Consider the following 13,180-nt stretch of genomic DNA (forward strand, 5'->3'; position numbering starts at 1 on the left):
AGCACACAATCGAGAAAAATCTTCATTATTTGACAGAGTGACAGTTTCACAGATCTTAAAAATGTTCTGTCATTTTTTTTTTTTCAGTCTTCATTAAAACAAAATGCAGAGGGATTGTTTAATTAATTTCATGTAGGTGAGCATGTGTTTTTTACAGAAAACACATAGTTTGGTGTACATATGACAGATATTTATATGGGTAAAAGCACTAATACAGAACAATTCTGAAAATGAAACAGACAAAACACATATATATACAAGTTACACTTTAATTGCTAGATAGCTCTGCTGATTGAATTCAGATTACATTCTTGCCTTGCAATACCAAACATAATTATATATCTTTATAGATTTAAATGCAGTCAAGTGAATTATGCCACCCAATACATTCCAGATTTGACCTAATAGGAGAACAATTTAAAAGGGATACAACTTGACCTGTGTTTGGAAATTCTTTGTGCATAAAAATGACAGGAAAAAGATATCAGCCTATTTGCTAAGTAAAATGTTTTTCACTGTTACAAACACATAATTGGATATCTACATTGTACCACATATAAAATTACAAGGCATGTTTAATCTTTTTTAATCCCCAGTATTCTCAGGAATTTTTCTAATTGGCACAAGAATATAATCTGCAGAATAAAGCTTCTAAAACAGCCTGTGCAGGATCTTTGAACGACAGTCTCAGAATTTAGTGTCTCTGTTCATTTTACCAAATTCTTTTTAAGTTTGCTTAAGTCCAGACCCTTCAAATAATTTAAAACATTCTTCTTCTTCCATAAGGGGACTTTGACAACTTTCCAAAAATATATGGGTATAAAATGGTCAGGAGAAGACTGTGAGTAATAACTCTTTTTTTTTTTTTTTTTTTTTCTCTCTCTCTTTTTTTTTTTTTTTTCCTTGCAACTCTCATCTGTTTTCAAGAAACAGGAATGTTAATACTATGGAGAGCAGGGGAAGAACTATCACAAAGTCTTCTATATGCAAAAATAAAGACACAAAAAACTAAAACCTCATTAAACTCAATAATGAACATCTGTTTCAAAGTACTGTAGGTGCTGGTAGAAATGGTTTGGGGTAAATTTTCAAAAAGAAGTGCTTGAGTTTCCTATCTGAGATTGTTCTGTGCATGTTTCTTTGTATGTTTTGCCCAGGGACTGCAGGTGGATGTGGCATATAAGAAAAAATTAGTGTGTGAAATATGCTTTCAGGTCACTCGGGACAACCTTTGTATCAGATGGAAGAGAAGAATCTAATGTTCTCTATTGTTCATGTGTTCATGGGTAAATTGGGAAACTTTTTTGTAACCTAAACAGATGGGAATAGCATGAGTCACTGTAAACTGGTAGGATGGAGGAACTTCTGTAAAGAAAGGTGGTGAAGAGTGTTAGCCACTGAATTGTACTTACGTGGATTTATCCATTCACGATCTATTTTATAGATAATTTTTAGATTATAGATTAATTTATAGCTTATTTTGTCTTCTATAGATTAATTTATAGATTATTTTGTCTTCTAGTGATTCATTGGATCTGACAAACTGATCATAGTTTGAAAGAGGGGATTGCATAACTAAGGAAAAGCATGTGCAGAAGAAAATGGTCTTTGCATTGCTGGGATAAATTCTGCAACCTCTTGTACAGCATGAAAATGTGTTTCCTTTCATGCTTTTGCTGTGTTTCATACTGAGGGGATCTGTCCTTAGATCCTCACAGTGTGAGCTTGCAAGATAACCCGTGGGAAATGCTATAGAAGGTGCCAGAGAATTACCATTTACTCAATTTCTTAATAAGAGCGTTAGAGAATTCCAAATATGACTGACAGCAACCAGACACCAGTTGATGTGCTATAGGATGTAAACAGATATGAGAATAGAATGTAGTAATATCTACCAATCCTGTGCTGTGTGGGTATGGCCTCATGGGTTAAAAATTGACAACTCTGAATAGTTCCATCTCTAAATGCTATAAATGCCTTTGTCTGGTGTATTTATCTGGGGAAATCCATACTGGAAACATATTTAGGAAAATCAAAAGTTCTGCAGCCACCTGAGGGATATAGCTGAGAGTCTTTATCAATCACCAATTGATAATTCAATCACCATTGGCTAAATTCCCTAAAAGAGGGACACTTTTATAAACGCTGGCAGAGTGATTTTAGTTCTGCTTATCAGCTTTCACACATCCACTCTTCTCTCTTTGACTTAGAGACCTAACATTAGCAGAGAACTCCAGAGCTTTCAGCAACAGAACTGTCCAAATTACTTGCCAGATGCTTCAGTTGATGATAATATGGTGGGAGCATCCAGACTCTCAAATGTCAGTTTATTCAAAGGGTTATTCCAGTGCAACTATATTAATGCCAGTTTATTCCACGTTACTGTGTATCTAGATGAGGTACACATCTGTGCCAGCTACTAATTCAGTTGCCATTGTTACATGCCTATCATTTATGGAAATGAAGACCAGCAGCATGAGTGGTGTGGATTAAAAAAGGAGGCTGATACTTTTTTGTGTGTGTCTAAGTACATCAAATTAACAGGAGGATAACAGGGGTAAGATGGGAGACTTGCAGTGACAGACTTACAGATGATCACCATCATTTTGTTCCTTCTTTTGTCATCAGTATTTCCAATGGAGGTTTTTTGAATAGGGTGTGTTTTCCTTATTGCTATTCATTTATCACCTTTGTGGTTAAGAGGTGTTTTAATCATTGATTCTCAACATTTATGGCTAGATGCCTGCTCACATTTGCACATCAGTGTTTGTTCTTCCTGCTGCCTCATATAGGCTTTCTATATTTTATTTATAAGGTTGGCTCATTGTGGAGCAGGTGGTAAGGTCATGCATGACTGTTTTTAGTGCTGTAGAGTTAGGCTGTGATTTTCAGTCTGGGTGGAGGCTGATGAGACTACAATGGCTTGGAAAAACTAAGGTTCTAGCTCCCACTGTAGACTTATTTTCTGGAAATTGCCATTGAAATTCAGTAACAGGACTGATTCAGTGCACTTCCATCCTATAGGCAGTGGTAAGCAGAAGCTTTTTTTTTTTTTTTTTTTTTTTTTTGAACTATGTTGTCTTTCTCTCATTTTGCTTCCTGTCATTGTGATATTGTGTTTACTTCTTCAGTATGATTAAATTATAATATATGGAAACAATTCAGTTTTTTGTTTAGTAGAACAGTTTTCATTTTATGTGAGTACAAAAATCTTTCTAGTGAAATGGCACTGCTATTTTATACTTCCCATGAAGCTGGCTTAGTTTGCTCGGTTTTACAGTAAATGGAGTATCTCTACATTTTGAATGCCTTTTATGAGTCTTTTATAAAAATATAATTGCTGAGAATGATAAAATAATGCAATGCTCCCTGTAGATATGGAAAGATGGGAGGTGCTGGGCAGGCTGAAACTCTTGTATACCAAGCTAGATGACTGGCATTTTAGATCTGTGGCATCCTTCTAAATGTCTCTCTACCTAAATGCTATCTTTGCCATTAGAATTAAAAAGATGTGTTCACAACTTTATGTTTATTCGTTTATTATTATTATTGTATAGTGCATATACAAATTCTAAGTTTAAAACTTAGTTTTAGTACATATCCTACATCAGTATATCGAAAGTTTCACCCATTGAAAAAGAAAGGCAAATTTTGAGCACAAAACATTTTAATTTTTACTTGAACTTGCAGAATGCGACCTTTGCAAGGTGAAGAAAGGAACTGGAGTCTGCTGTTCAGTATTTTGACTCTGTAGAAGAGGTTTTTTCTTGCAAGTAGCCATGAGAGTAGGAAGTTAGAAGGCAGAGCCAGGAGGTCAGACATAAGAGTCAAGGAAGTATGAATGACATCATCATCCCTAAGTACCCTCTCAGAAGATGAATGAGCTCTCTCTTGTATTACAATGCTAAAGAGCATTAGAAGGTGATATGATATCTAGACAACACATAAGATAAATGCCTCACAGTCCGCTAGAACTGCTTCCCCCCCACGCCCTCCACAAGTACATAAATCCTTTGGTGGTCTCAATAATACAATATGTGGCTGATGAGTATTATATATTGTGGCCAGCTTTTTCTTGACAAAATTCATTTACATTTAACAAGTATCTTGAACACTGTCTAATTTAGTTACCAAAGCTGAATAACTCACTATAACTCTAGATACCCTTTTCCTGATTAGACTCACAGCAGTGTTGGGACAAAAGTGGATATATTCACTAGACACCCAATAATAATAATATATTTTTTAAAAAGGCAGATGTCAACAGCAGATATCTTTTTTAAAGCTGTCACAAAATTTGTTCATCATGATAGAACTTGACACAAAATGTGTCTGTCGTAATAAAACTTGAAATGAAAGTTTTATGATATTAATGAATTCCTACTAAAACAAATGCATGTCACAAACAAAACATGCAAAGTCACTGTAACGTTGGTCCAGGGTACATTCAGTCAGAAGAGGATTTTATTTAAATTATAATCATCATGCTTTAAAAGCACAGTCATTCTTGTATGCTTTATATAATCCTTCCTACAGTGATTTTGGAATATGCAAAGTCACAGCAGACTTTACTACCCCACCTGTTCTTTTTTTTTTTTTTTAATGTAAACATCCCTTACTATTTTCAGGAAGAAAATCTGATAGAAATAGTTCATTGCATTTTTGTTTCACAAAATAATAATAATAATAACAAATCCATCAGTAGAAAATCAGCTTCAGCTTTGGAATAGAAATGGACTCTGGATCTGTGTTGTGTAGCTGTATGAAGGACAGAGTTCTGATGCATCGTATTTAATCTCTAAAGTAATAGACTATAATTTAAAAAGTAATATATGATGATAATTTAAATAATATTTTAAATAATCTATAATAATATTTTAAGTAATATTTTAAATAAAGTAGTATATTATAACATTTTACTCTTTTCTATATTTTCTCATTTGTTATTTTGTAGAAATAAAATGATGGTCATTTGACAAAAAATGAAAGACAAGAAGGTCCTCAAACGAAATGCTGCATAGTCCTTTATTCTAACCCAAAAGCTGTCAGACTTTTAACATTAGTAGAAGAGTGGATCTTTTTTGACAAATGCCCCCATAAATTAGATATTAGCTTTAGTCAAACTCTGTCTCTTCAGGAAATATTTCCACTTGCATATTCAATTGGAAGGACCTTACATGATGCCCACTTACTGCTAGGAAAATCTATGTTTCCGTGATGAAGGCAAAGAATAATTTCTGTGAACAAAAGAAATCTGGAATAACAGACCTTGAGCTTGTGCAGACATTTCTTTTTGTAGGATGTGTTTCACTCACTTTTTGATGTCTGTCTGCTTCTCTGTCCACCTATCTATCTGTTTATCACCATTGCAGTGGTAACATACAGTATCAATTGGATTTTAAAAGACATAGATCTTTTATATTAGCTGTCCTTTTTTATAATACCTTTTACAAATTTAATCAATGCATTTTAATATACTATATAGGTTAAGTGCAATATACAATAAATATTCAAGCTTCATCTTAAACATGCTCTAGCCTTTAAATTGTTAAAACTGCAGTGCCCTTTCAATCTACTTACATAATGTCATAAAATATACATTTCAAGGTAAATGAAGTCAGCTACTTCAATTTAGTCCCTCAAACTGGTAGTAAATGAGAGGTTAACACTATGGTGCCAAACCCATTATTGAGTAAATTTAGCACCTTGGACAGCTCTGTAAAATCTTTATTGCTTTCCTGACCTGCTCGTCATGTTCTGTCTATGTGTTCAGTGGCTCTCAGCTCTGATTGAAAGGCAATATATTAGATCCCGAACACAAACATGCTCGGGGGCTGCTTCACTGTGAGCGTAATGACATGGAGGTGAGAACAATTTTCTGGTCACCGCAATCCAAGCACCTTGCAAGGTCTGTTGCTCTAACTTATAGAGGACTTTGGGGGTTCCTTTGTACGTGAAGTCATAATGGTAGCTTCTACAGTAATTTAGGCAGAGCTGCAAAAGGTTTAACTGCATTCAGAAAACAAAAAGTTAATGCCTTGAGCATGTCTGTAGTAGCATTTTACCGTGTATCTTTAAAGCTACTTTGTGTCTGTAAGAACTACCGTCAGCTCTGGAATAGAAGATACCAGTATCTGACACAGGAGTTTTTGTGTAAAATCTACTTTGTATGATTTGAAAATGTCATAAACAAGAAATGCTTTTATTGTGTGAAAATATTGTTAGAGAAAGTATGAAACTCAAATTTACAGGCTACAAAGATATTGGAAAAAGATAACCATTGACTAGCTAGGAAAATTGAATGCTATTTGTCAAGCATACTTCAGTAAAACATCATGACAATTAGTTTTATTTACATACAACGTAATATTGCATCAAATAACTTCCAATATTTAGGAACTGGAATATATTTGATATTAGGTAGAGCAGCTGTAAGATTGCATGTAATTACCTAATTTTTTAACATGGTCTTCAATCTCTTTTTAGGTGCATTCTGAGATTTTTAGCTCAGCATAACATAAATAACTATGATTAGTCAGGTGGAGCAGAATTGACTATTTAAACTTCCTTTTTTTTTTTTTTTTTTTAGTAATTTGGCATAATGACAGCTTAGGTTAACAATATTCCAAAGCGGTTTGTGGGCTCTGTATCACATTTTAATTTTGCATTAGTGAAATATATAGTGCAAACAATTTCTACTGAAGTGAAATAAATCCTAGTTTGCAAAGTCAAACACCTGTGTAGTAATTTTCCATCTACAATCATATTTGAAAAAGATAACATTTTTTTCAGAAACACTTCTACTCTCCAGTTTGTATCTTCAACATGAGGAAAAAAGGGCTACTTAGTGTTCTGATGACTCTGGTAAAGCAATAAGGATTGATTGTACCTGGACGTTACTTGTAGTCTGCTTGTCCATGATTATACAGCTAATGGTTGTGGTCAAGCTATGTGAAGAAAAAAAAAAAAAAAAAAAAAAAGAAAAGAAAGGCTGTAGCAAACTAACTCCTCAGAATTGGTTTCAATGTAGTGATTCAAAAATCTTTCGATTATATATTACATCTCACTTCATATGTGGAAAATAATTTAAATGTGTGTTCTGGGAGAGGGGTGTGCAGCAAAGGCAAGCCTAAATGTTTACTGGGAGTACAAAAATCCTCCATCTCATTTTTGAATTTAGGACATTATATATGTCATAAGTAGTTACTGCAGTATGACAACTGTTTTATCTTATATTATAGAGAATTTAAAATTGAAAAAAATGCTAATATGCATCTAAAAGCTTGTCATTTGAAGAGTTGTTCAAGGATTTTTGAAGAGGTTATGGTGACAGCAAAATGAATGCAATTATATCTCTATTTTCTGATCAGACTCTACAGTATATGAAAATTGAGCATTACTGTTTCTTTTTGGTATAAAATATGGCTATTGTGTAAAATATTTTAACTCTAAAAGTTTAACTTTGTAGAAAACTGTAAAATACTCAGAACTGTTACTATTTTTGTAAGCTACCTACAGAAATATACCATGATGAATAACATCATGTTAATTTATTAGGGTATCATGCAGGGGCTGGTAATTACAAAAGTATGGTATTTTGCTTAAAGGACAGTCTGGACTGTTTTTGATCAGGCAATTGGTAATCTGCTAGGTGTTTTTAAAGAATATGAATTTGGTTTTATTTTATTTTATTTTTTATTTTTTTACATTTTCTATCAGCTTTCCTGATAGAGATTTTTCCACACTTTAAAATGTACGAACACAGGAAATGCTAGTATTACTTGAGTGCCCATTTAAAGTGCTGTACAAATAAGAACAAATAGGAAAATGGAGGGAGAAAGAAAGAGGAATAAAAAGTTAATTTATGTCCCAAAATGAAAGCTATATCCAAGACTGCTCTAATTTCTGCTGTCCATGCTGGGATTTTTTCAAGGAAACACTTCATGGCACTGGGCCATTCTCACATATTGCATGTATTTGTGTATATGGCTCCCACCCTGACCTGTCATATCAAGATACAAACCAAAGAAGTTGAAAGGTTACATTACCAGTAGCACAGAACTGATTGGGTATCTTCTGAACGTGGCCTGCTGGGTAAGGTCACAATTCCTGCAGTATGCAATTAAGAAAAAAATAAACACATTGAAGGGATTCATAACATGCTCTGAATGACATTGATTGCAGTAATCTAGTAAATGACCTCAGGATTGTATTCTGCAATAAACCGATGAGTGGTTTATGGTGCAGATGGTAGAGACAATTGAGTGATGTATTTTATTTTGCAGCACCAATGATTCTCACCTTTTGACTTGATTAAGCGTGTGTGTGAATAGGATGAACTAGTGATTTAACACCATTGAGTGGTTGCTGAGAGTTGTTAAAATTAAGGTCTACCTGGTGGGAGGAAAAAAACAAAAACAAACAAACAAAAAAACACAATACAAAACACAGTGCAACTGATAGAACAATATAAAAGATTCTAATATTTGTTTTCCCCCACAAAGAGTTTATTGAACTCAGAGGAACACATCTGTTTTTATATTGACAGGAAGTAATACTTAAGAGGGCTGCTGATTTAGTAGAAGCACTCTATGGTATGCCACATAATAACCAGGTAAATGCATTCTACTTCAGCAATTCTAAAACATGGCTATTTCTTAGATGTATAGATAGATCAGGGGCTAAAGGTATATGATACTATAATGTGAGACAAGAATAAATATGTAGGGCAATGCTATATCTGGAATGGGGTTTAGTTTGCTTGCTTTCTTTTTAAAGTATGTGAATTTAGTGCTTGCAAAAGCAACATGTTATTAACCCTGGGGGCATTTGCCCACTGTCACCAGAGACTGTATGATATGGGCAATGATATGCATTATTTCTTGCCACCAGTGATGTTTCAGTCTTACCCTAAAGATATTTTAGCTTTAAGGTGGAGTAAGCCTAGGCTTCAGTCCCATTCTGCCTATTTGTCTTGTTATACAGAAATGTGGCCACTGGGACTGAAGCTTCCAACTCTCTTACCACAGTTGTCAGGATTTATCATGAAGGAAGCAGATCTATAAGCATCAGCTATCAGTCAGCTAGCTGGTTTAGAAAGAAAAGCGTCTAGTTTTTCCTTTGGATGGGGAAATGTTTTATTTTAGTATGTAAGAAAAGGTTTGTCAGAGTAGACTTGGTAACTCTTTTATTCTTTTTTACCCTTCTTGTCCCCTAGGAAATAATCCTGAAAAGAGCAGCAGATATCGCAGAAGCACTCTACAGTGTCCCCCGCAACCACAACCAGCTCCCCGCCCTTGCTAACACGTCAGTCCACGCAGGAATGATGGGAGTGAATTCCTTTAGCGGTCAACTAGCTGTCAATGTTTCCGAAGCCTCACAGGCCACCAATCAGGGTCAGGAGAAGACGCGTCTTCCTCTCTTTTTGAACCTTTTCTGATAGAAGTCAGGCAAACACACAGAACAGTGTGAGAGTGATGGTTCAAAACCAAATGCAAGAAGCACATCCAGACAGACATCGTCACACCTGCATGCAGAAACTTTGAATTACTCAATTCTGTCATGAGATGGGGCTTTCTTTAGTGACTTCAGCCCCAGTTCTGGAAAAGCACTTATGCATGTATCAGACCGCTTTCTGTCTGCTCAGAGTAACACTTGCACTTGTGTTTAAATCCCGCTATTTTGAAAAGAATTTCTATAACCTGAACATGTACTTAATCTTAAGTACGTACTTACATATTTTCCTGAACATGGATGATCTCTGAGTCTGGGCCTTATATAGTATTTCTTTATAACACAAAAGTATCACTTCATTATTTTTTGATTTGGTTTTGGAAGAGACATTATATTGGCGCTAATTGTTTTCAGAGGTTGAGACTTTTCTTAATTTTAAAAGTGAGTAAAAATAGAAATATTTACAAAGACATTTTCAGAGCTTCTCTCATTTTTAAGATAGAGCATTTTTCACTTTACATAAAATCAAATCAATATTGTTTTAATTTCTATAGTTAAAAAAGTGACAAACATCTTTTTTTAAAAAAAATCTTTGCATTTTTCACTCTCCTTTGCTCAGCTCCCTTTATTACAAAACTTAAATTCCATTTTAATGATAAAATAGTAGAAGGAATCTGCTTTTTCAGAAGGGCAGAAAAATTATTTTGCATTATACTAAAAAATAGAAATGATTTTCAGATCATAATATTTTACGGACATACTATGCAATGGGAAGAGAAGTTTATATTTCATCTTCTGGGAGTGGAGATACATTTTGTATTCCTGTGCTTCTAGAAACAAATCCTCATTTTTGGGTATTTGGATATGAGTTTCTCCAAACATCATTTCCAGAATTAGGTAGAAATTCAAATTTTAACTTGGAATCAAATTTGGTTATTCTCTACCAACATAGTGATCAGACTAGGAAAAGGAGACTTAGGATTTTCCACTACTTTGAGAAATTTACCGTGTTTTCTAAAGTGTGCTGTAGCATCTAATTTGAGATGCATTAAATGAGAGACGTCAGAAGACATTTAACAGAAATCACATGTTTTTAACATACCTTAAATCAGTATGTACCGCTAACTTTGAAAACATAGGTCATGTTTGCTCCATCTCCTACAAACAGCTCTTTTAGAGTGAGTATTCCAAGAATACCCAATGGTCATCTCCTTGAAAGAACAGGTTGCCTGTGAAGGCTGTAGCCTTCCTCCTCCCTCTTTGAGTTCCCACAAGCAATGACCCAGGCAGTGAGGGATCACAATTTGGGTTACTTGGTGGTAGCAGTGGTCAGTCCTGCCCCTCCCTGTGCACACCGTGGCTGCCTTAGGAGCCCCAGATTACTTGCCTGTAGCTGTTTGTTTATGAAATTTCTCTTGGGCTAACACCAATTTCTAAATGTATTCCCTCCCCACAAAAGGTTTTACTCGCAACTCAAGCAGCGTGTCACCTCATGGCTATGTGCCAAGCACCACCCCTCAGCAGACAAATTATAACTCTGTCACAACAAGCATGAATGGCTATGGGAATGCTGGAATGTCAAATTTAGGCGGTTCTCCAACCTTCCTGAATGGATCTGCTGCCAATTCTCCCTATGCCAGTGAGTATTATATGATTCTTCTGTATTTGTACATTTTTATTACAAGGAGTTGGTGACTTTTCTGTAATACTCAATATTTAGTTTCTATTCTGAGCATTTGAAACAGAGCTTGGACATTTCTCTCCTCTTTCACTCCCCCACTGACCTTTGAAGCACTTTGAAGACATTGGTGTTGCCAGCAATGCTTTTCTGTTTTGTTGTTATTATTTGGAAGTCTCATAAAGGCTGAAAAAGAATAACTCTCATGAATCATAATTCTCATGATTTGGGCTGATGGTCTCATAACTTACCTTGTACTCTAAATACGAAATGCTGTCTTCAACATTGACAATTTTAGAAAGCAGGGATGGCATAACTGGCTTAATTTCCATTGGAGTTGATCAAATATTATTGGTGCACACTTTTTGTTGCAGTGAGTATGGAAGGAGGCTAAGCATATTTGCTGCAGGAAAAATAGTGTTTCCAACTGTAAGATATGAAGGGCAGAAAAGTTGGCTATAATACTGGCACAGACTGACATTTCCATAAGCTGCACGATGATGTTTCCAAGACCTCTGAGCAAATAATGTGCTCATAACCTTTATACACATTATGAATTACTATTGGGCCTAATCTTGATTGCTTATATGCCATTTGCTTTGTAACTAGTATATTGACTTCACTGAGAACTTAGTAAAATGTGACAATGGCTCTTAGAGTTTGTATTTTAGTGACTGTACAGAGAATGCCATAAAGATTCAGGTCATACAAAACATACATCCCATGGCATAAAGCGCGTATGTTCTACAGTCCCAGTTATGGAAATATTTATATGTAGGACTAACTTTCTGCATTATAATATTAAAGATTTAACAACCTGTTTAAATATGTATATATACACATATAGATATACGTATATGTTTCTGTTGGTAAATGCCTATGAACCTTTCCTGCCACAGCTCAGTAGTCCCTATTCACATGAGAAAATTAAATGAATAGGACCTGCCCAATTCCTCTGACATTACTCATGTTGTATAACAGATTCCACAGACATCTGCAGAAAGCTACAAGCAGAATCGGGCCAGAAGGTCTTGTCATATAAAAAGGTTTATAGGCTGAGACCCTAGCATGGACAGGAGAAACAGTGCTGGACATACCATGGTTTACACATCAAATCTTAAGTTTAGTGATGTAACAGCAGTAATGAATTATTTTGAATTGTGTTGCTAGAGTTTAGAATTGAAAAGGAGGAGCAACTCTGATCAAAAAAATTACCTCCAAAGCTTCTTAGCTGCCACAAATTTAGAATAAAATATTTACCCAAGTAACTAATACTTATAACTTAAGAATTGCTAACCAGTTATTATTTTGTACTCTAATAATAATGTAACAAATAATGTTGCAGAGTACCTTACTTACTTATTAAGTTGAATTTACTGTCATAGAATTTGCACTCTCTGAATTCATAATACAACATGATTGATGAGACATCTCTTTTTGGAAGCAGATGCCAGTGATGCATTTAAAATACTCAAGCAGTGTATAATTCCATATTTATGAACAAAGTCCTCTTTAGAATAGCACTTCACTTCCCAGCCCTGGTTCTTTATTCTAGTTATATTTTGGGAGGTTTTCTTGGTAGATCTGTCATTCTGCTAATGCCTAATCCATTGAATCAGAAAATGCTTCAATCATGACCTGAAAATTAAAAGGTGGCATTCTTAATTAAATCAATAAACTAATTGCTGTATAGTAGCAATTCAATTTAGGTGCTTTGATTGCTCTCCCTTAGCAAGTACTTCCAGACACAGAGTGACTTCAGACTAAGATTGTATCTGTCAGACTGTGAAACTTTGAACATTTAATTTCCATTAATTGATTTCCTCAGTGTTAACAAATATGATATCAGATTCTCAAAAAAGAACTTAAATAGGGTGATTTTTATCTACATAAATGCAAATAAAATAATAATGCAAAGCCCAGATGATATGAATTTTACTCTGTAATATGTAATTATTCATAGCCCCATCTTCTACATATGCAGTTTCTAAACAGGACAAAGAGTGAAAACACAGGATTTACTAATGACTTTTTTTTTTTTTTTTGTAC

At 34.7% G+C, this 13,180-nt stretch overlaps 1 protein-coding gene across 2 annotated transcripts in view; it reads left to right on the forward strand.

Annotated features, from left to right (window-relative positions):
- The window catches only part of EBF1 (EBF transcription factor 1), a gene marked incomplete at its 5' end in the record, with an annotated part of 270,516 nt that overhangs the window by 250,340 nt on the left and 6,996 nt on the right, over positions 1-13,180 (forward strand). For both annotated transcript variants that reach the window (XM_084295004.1, XM_084295005.1), the window contains 3 exons: positions 8,549-8,614; positions 9,218-9,395; positions 10,913-11,092. In XM_084295004.1, the coding sequence (XP_084151130.1) occupies positions 8,549-8,614; positions 9,218-9,395; positions 10,913-11,092 (424 nt within the window). The remainder of the gene's footprint in view (positions 1-8,548; positions 8,615-9,217; positions 9,396-10,912; positions 11,093-13,180) is intronic.

Source organism: Netta rufina, assembly GCF_964035555.1.
Source record: "Netta rufina genome assembly, chromosome: 14".
NCBI classification, from domain to species: domain Eukaryota; kingdom Metazoa; phylum Chordata; class Aves; order Anseriformes; family Anatidae; genus Netta; species Netta rufina.